The 20,943-nt window shown below is 37.5% G+C and overlaps 2 protein-coding genes across 5 annotated transcripts in view; one reads left to right on the top strand and one right to left on the bottom strand.

Annotated features, from left to right (window-relative positions):
• Positions 1-20,943, bottom strand: part of lingo2 (leucine rich repeat and Ig domain containing 2) — a 380,872-nt gene that overhangs the window by 4,383 nt on the left and 355,546 nt on the right. The gene's annotated exons all lie outside the window — the stretch shown is intronic.
• LOC307139506 (uncharacterized protein) lies at positions 5,044-20,428 on the top strand (the record flags this gene model as incomplete). Its single annotated transcript, XM_079838505.1, has 5 exons — positions 5,044-5,171; positions 5,276-5,370; positions 5,460-5,558; positions 5,642-5,820; positions 20,420-20,428. 5 exons carry the CDS (start codon positions 5,044-5,046, stop codon positions 20,426-20,428), a joined length of 510 nt encoding a protein of 169 aa, XP_079694631.1.

The raw sequence follows: 20,943 nt of genomic DNA, 5'->3' as shown, positions 1-20,943 counted from the left end.
CTCTCATGTGTCTTGTGACCAATTGCGTCATGCTAAAGAGTCATGTGTATTATTTGAATGAAATATGAGTGAGTGCGTTCACAGAGCGGTAAAATTATCTTTAATAATCTCAGTGATTAAAATGATTTTTTTTTTTTTTTTTGTTCTGGACCGCTCCCGGTAAAAAGGAGTGATGAGATAGTTAGCAGACTATCATCACTCAATGGCTGGTTGTCTAAGTGGTGTCTGCAAAATAACATAGGGTTCATAGACAATTGGAAAAGTTTTTGGGGCAGACCTGACCTGTTGAAGAAGGATGGCATCCATCCCTCTTGGGGTGGTGCCGCTCTTCTCTCTAGTAATCTGGCACATAGTCTTAGAGCTAAACCTTGACTCACTAGGGCCCAGGTCAGGAAGCAGACAAACTGGCTAAACCGACCGTCTGCTAGCTGTCTCACGTTACCGGAGTCAGATAAATCCCAGCACATAGAGACTCTTTCACCTAGATATTATCATATAGAGACTGTGTCTGTTCCCCGAATTAGTAAATACAAAAAAACATCAAAACCATTCAACAGTAAAAATTTAATTGACGTCCAACAAATAAACAAAATATATAATACAGATGAAAAATTGATAAAGCTTGGGTTGCTGAATATTAGATCCCTTTCCCCAAAAGCGCTTATTGTTAATGATATTATTACAGATAATAATCTAGATGTGCTCTGTTTGACAGAAACCTGGCTAAAACCTGACGACTACATTACCTTAAATGAGTCCACCCCCCAAGATTATAGTTATAAACATGAGCCGCGTCTGAAAGGTAAAGGGGGAGGGGTTGCTGTAATTTATAATAATATCTTCAGTATTACTCAGAAGTCTAGTTTCAAATATAATTCCTTCGAAGTTTTGGTGCTTTATGTAACGCTGTGTAGTGTACATGATAAAACCCGTTCAACCTTTGTGTTAGCTACTGTATACAGGCCACCTGGGCATAATACAGACTTTATCAAAGAATTTGCTGATTTTCTATCAGAGTTAGTACTGGCCGTAGATAAAGTACTAATTGTTGGTGATTTTAATATCCATGTTGACAACGGAAAAGACGTATTGGGATTAGCATTTAAAGACACACTAAACTCTATTGGAGTTAGGCAACACGTGTCAGGAGCCACTCATCGCCATAATCATACTTTAGACCTAATATTGTCACATGGAATAAATGTTGATACCGTTGAAATTCTGCAGCAGAGCGATGACATCTCAGATCATTACTTAGTATCATGTATACTTAATTTAGCTAAGGTTGCAAAGCCGCCCCCTCGCTTTAAAAATGGCAGGACAATCACTGCCGCTACTAAAGATTGCTTTTTAAATAATCTCCCTCATCAGTATCATCTGCTCAGCATCCCAGATAGTATAGAAGAACTCGATGTTGCAACAGAAACTATTGACTCTCTCTTTTGCAGTACTTTAGACACAGTTGCTCCTCTGCGCTTAAAGAAGATTAAAGAAAATAGTCCAACGCCGTGGTACAACGAGCACACCCGGGCCCTTAAAACAGCAGCCAGAAAAATGGAGCGCAGCTGGAAGAAAACAAAATTAGAGGTATTTCGTAATTCGTGGAAAGAGCACATGATCACATACAGAAAGGCTGTAAAAACTGCTAGATCTGCTTATTTCTCAACTCTCTTGGAAGAAAACAAACACAACCCAAGGTATTTATTCGATACAGTGGCTAAATTAACCAAAAATAAAGCTTCAACTTCTGATGATTGTAAACAGCACAGCAGTAATGACTTTATGAACTTCTTCACATGTAAGATTGATAATATTAGGAAAAATTTTTTAACCATGCAGCCGTCTAATACAGCATCACATCAGACAGAGCATTGTAGTGTCACTGAGGAAAAATTACACTCATTCACTGCTATAGGAGAAGAAGAATTGGCTAAACTCGTTAAATCATCAAAATCGACAACATGTATGCTCGACCCTATACCAACTAGGCTATTAAAAGAGATGCTACCAGAGGTCATAGATCCTCTTCTTAATATCATTAATTCATCTTTGTCATTAGGATATGTACCGAAAACTTTTAAGTTGGCAATTATTAAACCACTTATTAAAAAAACGCAACTTGATCCTACAGATTTAGTCAATTATAGACCAATCTCAAATCTACCCTTTCTGTCAAAAATACTTGAAAAGGCAGTGTCTTCACAATTATGTTCCTTTTTAGAAAGAAATGGTATCTGTGAGGATTTCCAGTCAGGATTTAGACCGTATCATAGCACTGAGACTGCTCTCGTCAGAGTTACAAATGATTTGCTCTTATCATCCGATCGTGGCTGTATCTCTCTATTAGTGTTACTCGATCTTAGCGCTGCATTTGATACTATCGACCACAACATTCTTTTGAATAGACTCGAAAATTATGTAGGTATTAGTGGAATTGCATTATCATGGTTTAAATCATACCTATGCGACCGTTATCAGTTTGTAGTAGTAAATGAAGATATGTCACACCGATCGCAAGTTCAGTATGGACACTGCATGAAAAGTGGGATTTTCGTCAGTATGTGACACTGTAGATTGCCGTGAAACTTCAGGTTTACGACTGTGCACGGCAATTTGCAGGCAACACCGAAAACTGCCGTAAATTGTGGTAAATTGACGTGGGCCTTGCTTGGCAGTTGTCCCCCCATGACCCCCCCTCCCCTTAATTCTAGGGGAGGCTTTATCATGTAAATGAAGATGCTGTGAGCTACACAAATGCAAATCAGAGTAGCAGCAGGGGGAGTTTTATCTAGGTTCTGAATTTTTTTGACTAAAACAAGTTTAAAGTTTAAGTTAAAATGTTATCTTAAATTTAAGTAAAATGTACTCGTTTTAGTACACATTACTAAATTTTTAGGGCAACCAGTTTGCTCCAATTTTTTAAGTAGATTCAACTTGTCCGGGCTCACAGTGTAGATTAATTACTCTGTATGTCATTAGCGATAACCAATGTTATGTAAAAAAAATAAAAAAATACAGGACAGCAGTTCATGTCTTCAACCTTTAGAGAGGTTATGTGATGCAACAAGACAATGAACCAAAGCACACAAATAAATCAAGTAAAGCATACAGTTTACATACCAACATTAATTTTTCCACCCTGCACTGTGAATGATTTTTTAAATGGCTATTAATCATAAATGTGAAAAGTACAAGTTTGTGTGTTTATAGTTAAGTCAGATTGTGTTTTTCTGTAATTGTCATTTAAATTGAGCTCACACCACATTTTATGAATTATCAATGCAGATTTTCAATAGGTGGTTTCCTGGTTTAAATGATGCCAAGAGTAGGCCTTAATCTAGTAAATCGCGAGTTAAAAAATTGTTGCCTGGAACAAAGATTAAGCACAGATTACTAACACCTGGACTATGAGTCCTGAACTAAAATAAACTGGATTCATTTACAGTTTTATCTAATTGCTTACACACAATTTCTGAAAATATGGCTCCATTTCTTGTAACTCTACACACAAAACATCAGACATCTCTTGCAAAAGCAACACTTTGTGCAAAACTATTTTAACTATTTCCAAAAATGTTGTTTTTGCATATATCTAACTACACAATGCACAACTGGGTGGCATTTATAGTGAATCGAAAGTTATCCAGGGATAATGTCATGATGTAGTGTGTGTGTGTGTGTGTGTGTGTGTGTGTGTGTGTGTGTGTGTGTGTGTGTGTGTGTGTGTGTGTGTGTGTGTGTGTGTGTGTGTGTGTGTGTGTGTGTGTGTGTGTGTGTGTGTGTGTGTGTGTGTGTGTGTGTGTGTGTGTGTGTGTGTGTGTGTGTGTCCGTGACTCTTTTGCTCTGCACGCCTGCATGAGCTCGGGTGTTTTCGAAAAGAATCGGTACAGCGTTATAAATATGATCAAACTAAAGACTCTACAGAGATATTACGGATGCAACACTACTCTATAGGTACTCAAGATTAACATGGAATTTACAGTTGAACTGAAATCAACTGAACTGAATCAACACTGAAGTCACTTGAGCTGAATATTGACACTATATTGGCTTGTTAGAGCCGGTTTACAGCAGAATTTGTTTTGAACTTGTTACTGAAGCTGCTATGAAACAATATATTTTGTTGTATGCATATTCTTTCTTTCTCAAACCTTAGTTTTGATTTCTAAGTGATCAATTTATGTATAAGTGTTTTCACACATGATCATTGGCTGTATGGGTCCTCAGTAAATGAATGTGGCATTTAAATGGCAAAAGTTATTCTTGTCTCTATAACTTATGGCTTCCTAAAGACACGTTTATGGGTATATAAAATATCAATAATATAAATAAAATGAATATCAAAACATATTTTAAATATAATGAAGTCATTTTATTATAGCACTCATCAGATGTTCCTGGAAACAAAACAGAGACAGAACAGTATAAACAAACTATACAACAAACTAAACACCAAATTACAAAAACATTATTATGTGAAAGTGAATAAAGTTGTGTGTGTTTTCAGTTATAAATATGTGCTGTGTAAATTAGCCTATACTTTTAGAAATTATATATAGCCTAACTTTAAAAAACAAACAATAACCCATATAGATAAATTATAATAATTGTATAATATTAAGCATTTACTTAATATACATTGTAACATTAGGCTACTTTACTCTAGCACAGTAGTCAGTTAAGCAATTAATTAATATATTATATTAATATGTATGTAGCCTAGGCTACATCTAAAGGTAAGTCTGCTTTAAAAAAAAAATATTACGCTTCGACATGTACAGAATGTGTGCGTTAAGAAACACGTTCAAATGTGTCTTCTTAACATGTTAAAACTGTGCGTGAAGCGGAAAACAGGGCGTGTTGAAGGTTGAAACGATCATAAGTCACGCGTTTCGTATAAAGAGATTTGGCCCCGGGCGCGTTCCATATCAGAGCCCTAGTCCAATGAGGTGCGAGGTCGAGGTCATGGCCATGACGCGTAGAAGACGAGCTTTAAACTATTTGTTTTATGTTTTTGGCTGCTTTCCTTTTTCGTGATCAACAATGACAGGACACCGTCTTCAACTCAATCTCTGCATGGACGCGACGAACTTTTTGGACTCATTTTCAGGAGGCTGTCTTCGTCTTCATAACTCTGAGGCAAACTGCAGCCGCTATGAACCACAGCATGGGTAATGTAACGTTACGATTTAAAGAATATGCTTTTATTCAGCTGTATAAGGAAATGGATGCGTTAATAGATCCGAGCTTAAAACTGCACATTTTGTTTACACAGACTATCCTCGCCTCATAACGAAGCCGTGAGCTCTTATCTGCTTGGAGAGATTTCCGCGAGTCCAGATTTAACCGCTGATCACGACGAAATTGTGTGTAAGTAACTTCTAATGTGTTTCTCATTCCTTGTTTAATTTTACCGTGACTGTTTTTATTAATACCAGTCTCATGTAATTGTTTTCCAGCTGCCTGTAAGACGTATTATGAATCGACACGCCGGAGCTTCAGATACAAACAACCTGAAACTGCGAAGTTTAGCTCGGAGTCGATCAAGAAGAAAAAGGGTAAGATTTATTATATTAGATCCGTTTTTTGTCAATGTGAGTATTTTTCAGGTTGCTTATTGTCTTTATGGATTGTATTACAGTTGCTGGAAGCAAGAGTGTGCTGGATGAGGTGGACGTTTGGAAGTCCGCGGCCATTGAACTCATGTTTGACGAGGAAGACGGCTTTGTTGACGGGGTGTCTGGATGGATTGTGCGGCCACCGCGCTCTCGCAGCCTGGAGCTCGACGAACTTTACATTACGAGACATTACTGCTGCACTGTACATAGTTGTGTGTTTAACAATAAAGCTCTTTCTTTGAGTAAACCGCTGTGTTTTATAAATGAAGCCCTTTCTTTGAATGAACAGCTGTATGCTTATAAATGAAGCCCCTTGTTTGAATAAACGGCACGGTCCGTATAATTTCCCCATATATTCCTTGATGGTATGAATACTTCATAGCACAATAACATTAATATGAAACAAATTATTACAACATAAATTATATATTTATTATTATTATTATTGGGGTTTACATTTATAATGAGCCAGGGGGACCAATAATGATTGGTTTGCAGTGATCTGCCAACCAATCACGAGGGATTTTTCTTTTTTAAATGTAGTGGCTTCAGCCAATAGTGAGTGAGTAAATTCAAGTCTGGCCGTTGACTCTCTGGTTTCGCTGCTATTCATATGCAAATTAGAGGCGTCGCACCTCCGCGCGGTCTCTCAGCGGGGGGGGGGGCTCTCCACCTACGTCATGGTTCGTTTACGACAATTTGTGGCACAGACGAACGCGACGTTCGCTGCCTCTAAATTGTCGAAAGCTGCCGAAAATTAGGGAGATTTCCAGGAGTATACAGGCGTTTATGGGGTCGAAAATCCCACTTTTCATGCAGTGGAGTACCGCAAGGCTCAGTGCTAGGACCGCTACTCTTCACCCTGTACATGCTACCACTGGGAGATATCATTAGGAAGCATGGCGTTAGTTTTCATTGTTATGCTGACGATACTCAGCTCTATATTTCTTCACGCCCTAAAGAAACTTACCAATTCACAAGATTAACGGAATGCATAGCTGATATAAAACATTGGATGACTGGTAATTTCCTGCAACTCAATTCAGAAAAAACTGAATTTTTAAGTATTGGACAAAAAAGCTCCACAAGTAGTAACCTAGAATACTGTCTAACACTTGATGGCTGTTCTGTCAAGTCCTCGTCGTCAGTGAGGAACCTGGGTGTGCTCTTTGATACCAATCTTTCGTTTGAAAGCCACGTTTCTAGCATCTGTAAAACTGCTTTCTACCATCTTAAAAATATATCTAAATTACGGCACATGCTCTCAATGCAAAATGCTGAACAGTTAGTTCATGCGTTCATGACCTCAAGGTTAGATTATTGTAATGCTCTACTGGGTGGTTGCCCTGCTCGCTTAATAAATAAACTCCAGCTGGTCCAAAACGCAGCAGCTCGAGTTCTTACTAGAACCAGGAAGTATGACCATATTAGCCCAGTTCTGTCAACACTGCACTGGCTGCCTATTAAATATCGCATAAATTTTAAAATCTTACTTATTACTTACAAAGCACTAAATGGTTTAGCTCCCCAATACTTGAGCGAGCTCTTAACATATTATACTCCATCACGTCTACTGCGGTCTCAAAATTCTGGCCAGTTGATCATACCGAGAATATCCAAATCAACTGCAGGCGGTCGATCGTTTTCCTATTTAGCACCTAAACTCTGGAACAGTCTTCCTAACATTGTTCGGGAAGCAGACACACTCTGTCAGTTTAAATCTAGACTAAAAACACATCTCTTTACTGTGGCATACACATAAAACACTTTTTCAATGAAATGATTGTTAGGCTGCATTAACTAGGTCAGCCGGAACCGGGAACACTTCCCATAACACCTGATGTACTCGTTACATCATCAGAAGAATGGCATCTACGCTAATGTTAGTCTCTCTGTTTTATCCCGAGGTTTACTGCAGTCAGCCGGATCCGGGCCGTATCCAGATCAGATGGTGGACCTGCGCCCAGAGAAGACCAACACAGGACCCCGAAGTGTCTGGGAGACCGTGATTAGACTCCCCCTGAAACTGCCTCATCGACACGGCATCTCAATAAACCCGTCTCCTGCGTGTTGCCTCCGATCATTCGAATATTGCACTTTAATAATTATTTAATCAACATCATCCTCAATAAACCCGTCTCCAGCATGTTGCCCCCGGTCCCTCGAATATTCTGATCTATTATGACCTCCGAGCTGTAAAACTGCCTGAATAATAATAATAATACGCTGTTTGTTAATTGACCAGAGGAGAACTGGCACCCCGACTGAGCCTGGTTTCTCCCAAGGTTTATTTTTCTCCATTAGGTCACCTAATGGGGTTTTGGTTTCCTTGCCACTGTTGCCTCTGGCTTGGCGTGCTCAGTTGGGGACACTAAATTTTTCAACTAAACATCGAAATACATCTAAATAATAAACTAAATTAACCATTTAAACTAAATTACTGATCAAATTATTGATCTAAAGCCCACACTGTCACTGTATGATACTTGAAATTTTTCCAGAATGGCTATACAGCTGAATAAAATTATGCTGCATTATTTTCCTGTTTAACACTGTAAAGCTGCTTTGAAACAATCTACATTGTTAAAAGCGCTATATAAATAAAGTTGACTTGACTTGACTTGACTTAAAACATTAAGTTCTTCAACTCTGTTCTTTACATGAAGACATCGTATGACTTCAGAAGACTTGGAATGCAACATGAGTTAGTTTTATACTGTTTTTGGTCAGTTTTTGCAATAAATACCTGTGACTGTACTTGTATTTGCCTGTTACGTGTTTTATATTGTTTAGAAGTGGGTAGGTTTAGGGTAGGAGTTGGGTTAGTTGCTCCAAAATATAAAAGTAGCCTTTAAACCTTAATAAAACATTATGTCTGCTTTTACAAATGCAAAGAATAAAATCCATCTTGATCTGACGCATTGGGTAAACAACTGAAATTAACGGAGCACCCTTCATTGTGACGCGGAAGACACTTGACCATGCTTCGGATTTTGACGCCTTGGGAGTGAGAATGGGTTGTGATGTTGGACTCTTTTCTGGGAAATTATTCCCAGACCTCCATAAAGGCCTTTATTTTAAAGGCAACTTGGCAGAACTTCTATTGAACTTCAAAATATTCTTGAAACAACTTTACTTCTCGCCTTACATTTTATTTTACCCCTCCTCTCCATCTACCTGGGTCTATTGTGGTAACAAACACCTGTTGGAAAAAAAATCAAACCCCACCCTCAAATATTTCTCACTGAATATCCTGTTTGAACTGAAAATACATCAGATTAATAAAAATGTTTTGTGAACGACATTTCATGTTGACTTTAGAAGCCCTGGCAGTGTGATTACTCTTGTTTGGGAACGTTTTTTTTTTGGGGGGCTCTGCATACTCGGCATTGTGTGAAATATCTCACTGCCAGTCAAGTCACAGTGGTGTCTGCCTGTGTGCATCAGCAAAAACAAGCACTCACATATGATGCATGTGGAGACACTTTCATAAATGTCCTGCAGTGTGACTAAGTGTGAATGTGTTTGTTTGATTGTTTATGTAAATATGCAGTTTCACAGTCACATTTGAATGTGGGATGGCTGTTTGTAAGCATTTTATTGTTGCACTCATATTAACTTCTGCACTTACATTGTATATGGTAAGAACTTGTTTGACCTCTAGAGGGCAGGTTTGCATAATATGGTGATTCAGTAACAAACATGGACATAAGTAATAAATAAAAGATTCAATAAAATAGTGGCATTCATTATTACTGTGTTCATTTGTAAATTTAGACATTATTTGAAATGAACTTATAATGCAATTTGAAAATTTTATCAGAGCTAGATCCTACTTTTTCCTGGCTATTTGTCGCCTGCACTGTAAATTCTACACAGGCAATTACAATACAATAAATGAAGACAATATATCATCTAAATTAAGTAACATTACAAGACAAAACTCACTGCATCCTTCAGTGAACAGTACAAATGAATATGTGTCAATGCGTAATGAACTAAATAGTTTAATGACCTAAACACACATTACATATTTAGGGCCCAAGCCCTGAAAGGGCGCAGAGCCCTATTGTTCTTCCTCAGATTATTCTTTGTTTTTTTTTTTTTTTTTTTTTTATTTTTTTTTTCGACTTCTCGGGTACTTTTGGGGCACTTAACATGCTCGAAAACTCTTGAAACTTCGCACAGGCGTCGGAATGCGCGGCCATCAGAGCCGGGCTGAAGCTGGTACCCGGGCGTGGCAGGGGGACTCGACAGCGCCCCCTAGAACACACTTAGAAACTTGGTCCATGTATCAAACACACTTGCACGTACATGTATGAAACTCGGTACACATATAGACCTCATCGGGCCAAACAACTTTCGTGCTCATAGTTATGCGTCAGCCCAACAGGAAGTGAGCTATAATGGGTTGTTCGGAAAACCCATGCTCTGGAATTTAATATACTCCTCCGAGGCCATTGTTTCGATCATTGCCAAACTCGGTCAGCATGAAGTGAACATATCCAGGATGCTAAATTGCGAGCGGATTTTTGATATCTCAAATGGTTTGGCCGTGGCGAAGCAACGAATTTATGGCGAGAAAAGGGAAACAGGAAGTGTGTTATAACGTCAGCAAACATTGACTGATTTGGATGAAACTTCAGCTGTGTGTTCGTTGTAAGAGGCCGATCACATGGATATGACTTTTGTGAGTCAAAGTTATAGCGCCACCAACTGGCAGCAGGAAGTGTGTCACTTTCAAAAATGCTTTGAATCACCATCTTATTTTCACCCCATTTACTTCAAACTTCATCAGTATAATGTGAAAACATGACAGATAGAGACGTATGAAATGGATTCCTGAAATTTCAAATACTGTTGCCATGGCAACGTGTCAAAGTTTAATAATCTTTTGGCTGTTTTGAGGCTCTTAGCATGCTTGAAATTGCTTGAAACTGCTTGAAACTCAACACACACATCAGAGATGTCAGTCAGTACACATTGGCAAAGCATCAGAAATGGGCGGGGATGAGGGCCTCTCTAGCGCCACCTTTTGACAAAAGTGGGGGGGTTAGTTTTATCTTCAGTCACCAAACTCGGTACATATATTGTTCTCTTCGAGCCGGACAACTTTCTAATTTACAGTCATTAGCTCCGACCAACAGGAAGTCAGATATTTTGGTTTTAAGGTGAATATTTATGTAATTCAGGGTCTGAGTTTTTACGTTCTCCTCGTAGGCGATTTATTCAATCTCCACCAAACTCGGTCAACATGAAACAAAGATACGGAAGATGCTAAAATGCGAACGAATATTGGATATCTCAAACGGTGTTGCCATGGCGAGGGATTAAATAAGGACAAAAAAAGTGGAACAGAAATTGTCTCATATCTTGTAAAATAATATTTTGATTTAAATTAAATTAAGATTGTATGTTTGGTAATTGAACTTAGATTAATTTAAAATGACTATACTATTTTTCAGATGAATATATATATTTATTTTAAATATTTTTTTAAATAATCAATTCTGTATCTGTCTGTGCTGCTCTCCCCTCAATGAACACAAGATGGCAGCATTGTATTAGTTTTGAAGCAGGATAAAAAAAAAACTTGTTTCTCTCTCTCGTTTATGTGATTTATGAGGACACAAATTTGTATAATGACATGGGTATTACACTGGTATTACAACGTGTATGTGTGTGTGTTTAAAAACATACTAAAACAATGTTTTATTAACCACTAAAGGGTGGCAGTGTTGTGTTATTTTTTAAACTCTCTTTCTGTGTGTGTGTGTGTGTGTGTGTGTGTGTGTGTGTGTGTGTGTGTGTGTGTGTGTGTGTGTGTGTGTGTGTGTGTGTGTGTGTGTGTGTGTGTGTGTGTGTGTGTGTGTGTGTGTGTGTGTGTGTGTGTGTGTGTGTGTGTGCAGGCCCGTCGCGACAAGGCAGGCAAACCAAGCAATTGCTTGGGGCCCCGAGCTGGCCTGGGGCCCCAAGACAGCGACAGGTTAAGAATAAAATGAAACGACAAACTGTGTGAGCGCCCCATTGATAGTCAATGCAGTAAAGTGCAATGACACTGTTATCGGGATCCCCCTTAAGGGGCCCCTCTCAGAAGTCGCTGACAGCAGCCAGCCAACCACGCGATCTCTGCTGCGGCAAAATACAAAATCTTCGGATTTTAAGCGGAATTTTATGCTTCAGGAAGCCAGAAAAGAAAAAACAGAAAGGAAGAGGAGGATAAGAAAAAACAAGATAGTGGTATGTGATAAATTACACTGGATAAAATAGCTCTACTTGTCTTGTACAAAAAAAGTGTAAGTTTGCAGCAGGTAGGCTAGCAAAAATATGTTTATGTTAGCTATCGTTACCTGCCTGACGGCAAATGCTGCTTGTAACGAACAGTTAGTGCAACTTTTTTTTCGAACAGACGGAATGACATGAGATTGCTATAGCTTTGTAATAGGTTTTGATGAAAGTGGCATAGCATGCTCTACTAACTATTATTTATGCTATGCATAAATAACCTGGAATAGTTAATATAGCTTGCTATATTAACAATTATTATAAACATTATTTAACCAGAAAGAGGCAGAGGAACATGATTTTTTTCATAGCTTATCTTAACGTGCTAGTGTCGGGATATATACGGTAGTGACAGTTTATGCAAATATGACATTATTTTTATGAGTTACCAATAGATCTTGAACAATTACTTTATTCTGTGGCAATTTTTACACTATTACATTTTGAAGTACAGTATCAGGACAACCCACATGTTTGACTGGTACTGTTTACATGTTTTACTGGTACTGCCCACGTTTTACTGGTACTGTTTATTAACTATTTAACAAGGTATTATAGTCATCGGTTGCAACTTTATAATAACCATCCAGATAATGTTTATAGACAGTTTACAAAACAACTAGTAACCCTTAAGTATTCCCAAAGTGTTAGGAATATCTGGTCCGTCTATCTATGTAAAAGTAATGTTTATAGATGTTTAAAAAATGGTTACTTAAAGGTTTAAAAAAAAAAATTAATGATACAGTGGTGTTTTTTGCAAATGTTTTCAAATTTTATGCACAGTATATGCAACAACAGTATTTGCACTGTAAACCTTTTTATTAATATAAAGTGTGGGTGAACTTAAACTGTATGGCTATGCTGCGGTATGCTGTGTGTGTGTGTGTGTGTGTGTGTGTGTGTGTGTGTGTGTGTGTGTGTGTGTGTGTGTGTGTCAGTGTCCTATCTGTGTGGATGCGTCTCATGTCAGCTAATCAAGGGACACTGACACACACACACACACACACACTCGACGCATAGATAGACTCGCGTCAGTTTCCTGCTCACATCGAGTTCTCTTTTGCTCTTGAACAAACCATAACACAGAGGATTGTGAGTATTCTCATATTCGAGTCTTAAATTAGTTAAATAACGTCTTAAATGAACTTAAAGAGTTGTGAGGAAATGAGATACGCGGGACAGCGCGTGAGATCCGCGGCTGTTCTTAAAGTGACAGGAGCACTGATGATGCCTGTCATTAATGTTCATCAAAGAACAACGGCAACAGAGAAAATTGTAGCTTTAATGATGATTCATCTATATTTCATTTATTATTTATGCAGTTAAGGAAGGTTTGATAACTATTACATTTCTGTATAACAGGGAAGGCCATGGGTAAATATAACATTTATTATTTTGGTGATTTAGGTAAAATGGTTTAAAAAAACACAGCAGAACCACAGCGCATCTGATATGACTGGCATAACGCTGGCGAAGTTAGGGACCGTCTGCAAAGTTACATACAACATTGAAACGTGTATAACGTTACCAAACTTCACTAGCATTTAAAGAGAATGACAGTCATAAAACTGACTGTAAAGTGATCATCTAGGTGTCAGGTATGATGCACACATTTTGATATTTAATAAAATAAACTGTCAAATCATATGGAAATATGGATATGCATTATTTCTCTAGGATACTGTTTGGGCTCTAACACAAAATATGCTAGATTTAAATGCATCATAGCTGAACACTGATGAGAATATTTCTTGAGAATATATTTACAGAGATAATATTAGAGATTATATTTACGACAAATTATTATTATTTATGCGTTATGCGTTGCTATTGACGACGGCCATTAAGTAAAGAAATTCCACAGAATCTAGCTTAAAAAAGTGCTTAGAGCTGCTTTAGTTATTTGTTGTTTGTTTAATTTCAAATATAAAACTTGTTGAAATGTTTTAAGTGTGTGCATCTGTTCTTTTTGAACACTTTCATCTTGTTTGAACAAAACCGTGATAATATTGATAACCGTGATAATTTGGGTCACTATAATCGTGATGTTAAATTTCCATACCGTTTCATCCCTACTTTAGTGTGAATAAGTAAAAAAGAACTACAAACACCTTGAATTAAATACTGGCCTTCTGGACTTACAAAATTTTGAGCAGGAAAATATAACTTTTATCTATTTTATCCTATGATATTAAAATTAATCTAAATTTAAATTACATCATGGGTGTGGCTTGTGGTGATAGTGGCACCAGTTGCTGCGGTAAATTTGGCACATTCGAGCGATTCTAAAATATTCTCCTGTTTAAATGCATATTGCCTGCCGTGCACAGTTAAGCTGATGCCACCGGCGTGGCGGTGCCACCGGCTTGGGCCCGTCATCGCTGCTCGCAGCTTTAATTTTTATTGTTCCTATGCATTTGGCAAAGATAAAACAATGTGATATTCAAGTAGAAAATGTAAAAACAAATATATCCAAAGCTTAAAGATGAATAGTGTGTTAGTGTGTGGGTGTGTGTTAGTGAAGCAGACAGATTGTGAAACAGGTTGTGAAAAGTGCATAGACACAGCGCATCATCTGGCGTGCCATGGGCACACTAAATTTAAACAGAGAGAAAGAGGTGCAGACACCCCACAGGCACAAAACACAGACTGGTCGAGTTGTATAACATGTATACGCACTCTCATTATACGACATGAAATGCCACGCATCTGCAAAGAGCAAGTCACATTTGAAATCTCCGGCCGCAACCTTAAAGGGTTAGTTCAACCAAAAATGATTACTAATTACTTAGCCTCATGTCGTTCGACACCTGTAAGACCTTTGTTCATCTTCGGAACACAAATTAAGATATTTTTGTTGAAATCCGATGGCTCAGAAAGGCCTCCATTGGCAGCAATGTAATTTGCACTCACAAGACCCATAAAAGGTACTAAAGACGTTGTCCATCTCAATACAGTGGTTCTACAATAATTATATGAAGCGATGAGAATAGTTTTTGTGCGCAAATAAAAAATCTAAATAGCAACTTTATTCAGGGCCTCTGACGTGACCTCACAAAGCACCATGACGCATGCGCAAGAATATGACGTCGAGCACAGTTCGGGTATCCATGAAATGTACCATTTTGAGCACTACGCCAAGACCTAAAGCACAATCAATGTAGAATTGCTTAGATACGGTGCGTCTTCCTCTGCTTTTAAACAAAGCTCCTCGCTTCCGGGTCATGTGTCAGAACGCCGGCTCTACTCTCGTGCATGCGTCGTGGTGCTTCATGAGTTCACGTCTGAGGCCCAGAATAAAGTTGAATAAAGTCGCTAATTAGATTTTTTTTGCGCACAAAAACTATTCTCGATGCTTCATAAAATTATTGTAGAACCACTGTAGTGAGATGGACTTTGTAACAACGTCTTTAGTACCTTTTATGTGTCTTGTGAGTGCAAAATACATTGCTGCCAATGGAGGCCTTTCGGAGCCATCGGATTTCAACAAAAATATCTTAATTTGTGTTCCAAGGATGAACAAATAAAATGACGGGTGTCGAACGACATGAGGGTAAGTAATTAATGACATAATTTTCATTTTTGGGTGAACTAACCCTTTAATGTATGGTCTCCTCTTGCACGTGCACCAGGTTTCATTCCTACATATACAAAAGCAACAGTTATTCTTTTTCCTCTGCCTTCTTGCTGTTGGCTGAGTAGAAGTCAAACGTTAATTTCATTACCCTAATTAATAAATGTAGTTTAATTATGAGAAAAGAGCACTAGACTATGTGGAAAAAGCTGCTGCACATTGAAATAGACACTGAATTATATTTTTTTTAATACGTCAAATGTTTGTAAAGTCATGTAACCTTACTCCTTTTATGCTTAAAGATTTACCGGTAACATTTTAGTTTAGTGTACAATTCTCACTATTAACTAGTTGTTTATTAGCATGCCTACTAGGATATTGGCTGTTTATTAGTACTTATAAAACACATATTAATGCCTTATTCTGCATGACCATATTCTACATCCTTAATCATACCCAATACCTAAACTTAACAACTACCTTACTATTAATAAGCAGTAATTATGGGTTAATTGAGGCAAAAGACGTAGTTAATAGTTAGTTAATAGTGAGAATTGGACCGTAATCTAAAGTGTGACCATTTTACCTGACTGAATTATATTTTTATACTTCTAGCTGCTGCCACATTATTTCTTTTTGCCGGTGAGATACCATGAAAATGAACATTAGTTCAAGAACTTACTGATCTGCCAGTTTTCACCTCTATTATTATAACAGTGGTCAAGAAATAAACCTACGAATGCGGATGTTTTTTTGTCGGGTGCTGTTGCCATGGTGATTTCGGAGCTCCATTGATCATGGCTTTTCATAGTCGTAGTGCACGTGCTTAACTCAGAGTCAAACAGAGTTGATTGAACTAACTAAATTCATCTGTTCTGAAACCAAAAACTCAAGAGTTTCCCATCTCAGGGTAAGTCAACTCCGAGTTCAAGTTGGTTGGTTGAACCTCCTTATTGAAACAGGCCCACGGTGCTCACAGTGAAGAAACGCAAACATGACAAGTGTTTGTATCAAGAGTCTTATTAGGTAACAAAATTAACTTTCACTAACATGCACATACACACAATGATACTGACAGACCAGTGTATATTAACACGTATTTTAAACATCCAAAGACCCTTCACTACTTCATATTTAATGAAATATTTGTACCCAAGTTAACCTTTCATTAGCTGATCTTATTGGTTATTTTCCCAAGCTGTGTAATTAAGAAAATGTAGTTGCTTCTTTGTTAGCTATTCAATACCATATTGATTCACTATTTGGGAGCGTTATTTATGGAATTAATTGGACTTTTGTCAAATCCATGCAACATATTTGTACATGACTCATGCCTCATGACATTAACACATTTTCAGATCTGAGGTGGTTTGGATCGGCTCATTAAAGCATTCCAAATGTGTGCCTTGTGTTGTAATGCTATAAATTTAGACTTCATTTAATAATTTTAAAAAAGTAGGATCGCACTTGAATTCATCCATTGGGTATAGATTACATTGTGGAAAGTTCTAATTATTCAGTATCCCATATACACCAGCTCAAACCAATCTTAAACTAGCTAAGACCAGCAAAGCAGTTAGGTTTCGATATATATATAGCTGTTCTCCCAGTCTGAAATGTGCTTAAAACCCCTCTAAAACAAACCAGCAGACCAGCTTGACCAGGCTTGGAGACCAGGGTCTGACCAGAAAACCAACTTGGGCTAGTTTAAGATTAGAGGAGAGGTTGAAAAGTCATTTTGATGAAAGTTTGAGGGGGTAAAAATGAATCGCTCACAATAAAATCAGGAATGTGTATAAAGAAAGTAAATAAGGCCAGGCATGACATAATCAGTGTAAACTAAATGTGGTCAGTGAAATACCTTGACCATTTTATAGATAATAGTTATTTTCAATATTTCATGATGTATTTTACTTGCCATCATTTCATTCACTCTTATCTGCTGACATGAGTATGCATGCCTGTAAAACAGATAGGGAGAGAAAGATAGCATTTAAATGCCTGGAACATGTATTTTGTCCCGACCGGGCTGTGATCGGCTTAAACTGTGTGAATGGTCCTCCCTGGCTCTGTCAACCAGACTAGAACCGAGTCTAATACGCTTACATGGGCTCTCCAGCATTTTCCGGTCTTTTGCCCTGGCAGTTTTAGGCTTTAGATAACAAACTGGACTCCTGTGCAATCAAGCAACAAATGTCATTTTAAGTCAGGATGTGCTATATCTCGACTCAGAGACTATCTTGGTCCTTCTGATGTGGACCACCTAATGTGATGACCACACCTGGCAAAGGCTCTGTGCAAACTGGAGATATATTTTGTTAACTTCACGATTAAGAAAAAAGGCCCTTATAGTTATACTATCTCTCCAAACAGCCAAAAAGTGAATAAGGTGAATGGATTATGGGATAAAAATTTGTGTAAACTCTGGAATAATTACACAAAATTAAATATAATCATGTGGAAAGAATGAGGTACGGCATGTGTGAAACGGTTGCATGCATGGACATGGTCACTCCCATATTAGCATTTGAACGACACGTCTCAGTTTGCATTTAAAGGAATATTCTGGATTTAGTACAAGTTAAACTCATTAAGCATTAAAATTGTGTTTCCACTTGTCTCTCATACAGTGAGGAACTTAAGGTCAACGTGAAAGGGGCAATCTGTAAATGTTAAAATGGGTGGAATAGTATATTTTGTATAAAAAAACACTGACTAACATTTTCTGTGTTAAAAGTTATATGTCATTTTGCAAGTTTGTTGCAATGGCAACACCATAAAATCCTTATACGACTGTAAAAAAGATGATTTGAACAGTTTTATAGCTTAAAGGGGTTATATCAAATTCTGAAATCCAATTTGCCTTGATCTTTTGACATATAAAAGGTCTTTGCACCATTAAAACATCCTGCAAGTTTTATAGTTTAAAACATCCTTTTCATAATTAAAGCATTTATTGTATCATCATTTTGTGACTATGCTTAGTGGAATTTTTTATATTTTTATATATTCCATATGACTTTTTACGCAGTGGTTTGCTAAGACTTTGCTAATCCAGAGCATACATTTTCCTGTTGTGGAAACAGCTGTGTTAGAAGTACATCCTAAAAATAGCAATTGTTTTTTTTTCCTATTCACACTTTTAGTGTTTTTCAAAACACACCACGTTCCAACAAAGGCGAGATTTCCATCCTTGTGATTGTAGCTTGTTAGTTATATGCTTACTCTAATAAGTGCAACGCTATGTGAACACGTACTGTATGGATTTCAGAACAAAGATAAAATATTCCAGTAAACACATTGAGCATTGGCATGGATGTCTTCGTTTACCAGCCCTGTCCCAGCAGTAAGTTCACATCAGTATAATTGTTAACATTATTAAATCATTACTTCATTTTAATGAATCTCATATCTTCTAACGATGCTACCCTGAAGGAAATATGTAATTAACTCACAGGTTAAAACAGAGGAAGGGTGAACATCTAGCCCTTAGTGTTTTAGTGGGCTTGTGTGATACCATCACATTCAATGGTAATGAGGAGTCAAAGAAGAATCCCTCAAAAGTATCTCCAAGCTCATCTGTAAGGAGAACACCACAGATCTTTATCAAAATGTCATCTTCTGGGCTGAGAAAGAATACAGTTGGTTTGCAGTATAAGGATTTCATGATGTTAATCTATTAGCCACTGTTGTCGTTGGTTCAATAATGTTAGCCTTTGAGAAACTCACCAGAAGGCTGTTAAACACCACATCCAGTGGTTCATGGAAGTGGACAGGAAACCCCAGTGGCCCCTTGACCAAAATAAATCCATTTCTCCAACTATTGATTCAGAATTAAAAAGCGAGTTTCTATACATAATCCAATCACAAGCACTTCTGCACATAAATTGAAAATACAAATACCAAGCCCATCGATTCCTAAACACACAACTATTTAATCCAGTGTGATTGACATGGCAAAGGGTATGTCCTTTAATCCAAGATATTTTAAGCAAAACAATCAATTTCACTGGGATTGTACATTACTAACAGCTGGATGCTTTCATAGGTGGTGAAATGCTTTTGGAAACACAAATATATAATATGTATCTATATTACTGAGACTTTCTTTATTAAAGCACAAAATAAAAAAATTTTTTTGAAAGAAATTAATACTTTTATTCAGCAAGAATACATTAAAATGCTTTAAGGTGACTTAAAAACATTTAGAATATTACAAAAGATTTCTGTTTCAAATAAATGCTGAACTTTTAAACTTTTTTGTAAAATAAATGCAGCCATGGTGAGCATGTGCTTCTTTTAGAAACATAAAAAAATCCAAAATGTATATATATATATATATATATATATATATATATATATATATATATATATATATATATATATATATATTTAAAACAAAAACTATTATGTAAAGCATGTCAGTATAAGCGCAATAAAAACCTCAAGTTTTAAAACATGTATTAATTTCTTGGGACAGAACTGATGGGATGGTAAATGGTATCATTTTTGATGACTCTGCTTTTGAAAAACTGTCTCTGACCTGGAGTTTGATTTATTTATCTGTTTTGAGAGGTGAATTTCATGCCGGGTAACAAAAAGCCCTGAAGAGCAATTTACAGTTTTTCAGCACCCCATGTGATGGGCTCCAATTGCTGCGGCAGCACAATCGCCCGCCCCCGCTGAGAAAGTGAGGTGGGATCAACATCTCTGACTGCGAGAATCAAAGGCAGAATCTGAAAACCCCACTAATTATGCAGCGGCCAACCATACGCTTCACACTGAGCTCATCAGAAAGAACGCCCTGCGTTAATTAGTGATAAAGAAATAGATGGAGAGAGACGCTTCTCTTGTTCCCCTCACCGATAACCCTCTGTTAGGAGTGCCGCCAAGAGTGAAACTCAACTGCTATCTCTCATGCTCTTTCTCTCTTTGCTATCAGGTTCAGTGAGGCCTGCAAAACAGCTTAATGTGAATAATAACTGCTTTTTTCTTCAGTGAAATTAGTTTAACTTGTTCATTATTTTAAGCATACAGGTATGTTTTCTAAATTCTTTCAACTTTCGGGAGATTGGTATGGTAATAGACATTGGCATGGTAATGAATATGGCAATGCTAAATGTATTTGGTCTTGGCATAATAGATCTGCTACGCTGCTACTGCTAATACATTCACAGACATTGCTGTGAGCATGTAAGACATGCTGCTGCTGCACATGTAACATATATGAATTACCCCCTGTAGCAGATCTATACAGGTGGAGCTGGGGAAGGTGGAGGGTTTCTGAAAGCGTGCTGCAGACTGCAACACTACTGGTATTTGTTTGAATGTTGAGCCGCAGCTCATTGGCCGCTGATGCAACAGCAACCAATCAGCTGTGCTATGATAATGACGTGATCGCTACCACATGAGTTAAAGACCTATCAGCCTGCGCCATCTAGAGTTTCATGCCAGAACTAATAATCC

Source organism: Gobio gobio (genome assembly GCF_949357685.1).
Source record: "Gobio gobio genome assembly, chromosome: 16".
Taxonomy (NCBI): Eukaryota; Metazoa; Chordata; class Actinopteri; order Cypriniformes; family Gobionidae; genus Gobio; species Gobio gobio.
Note: the sequence above shows the minus strand (reverse complement) of the source record. Positions and strands in the feature narration are given on the sequence as shown.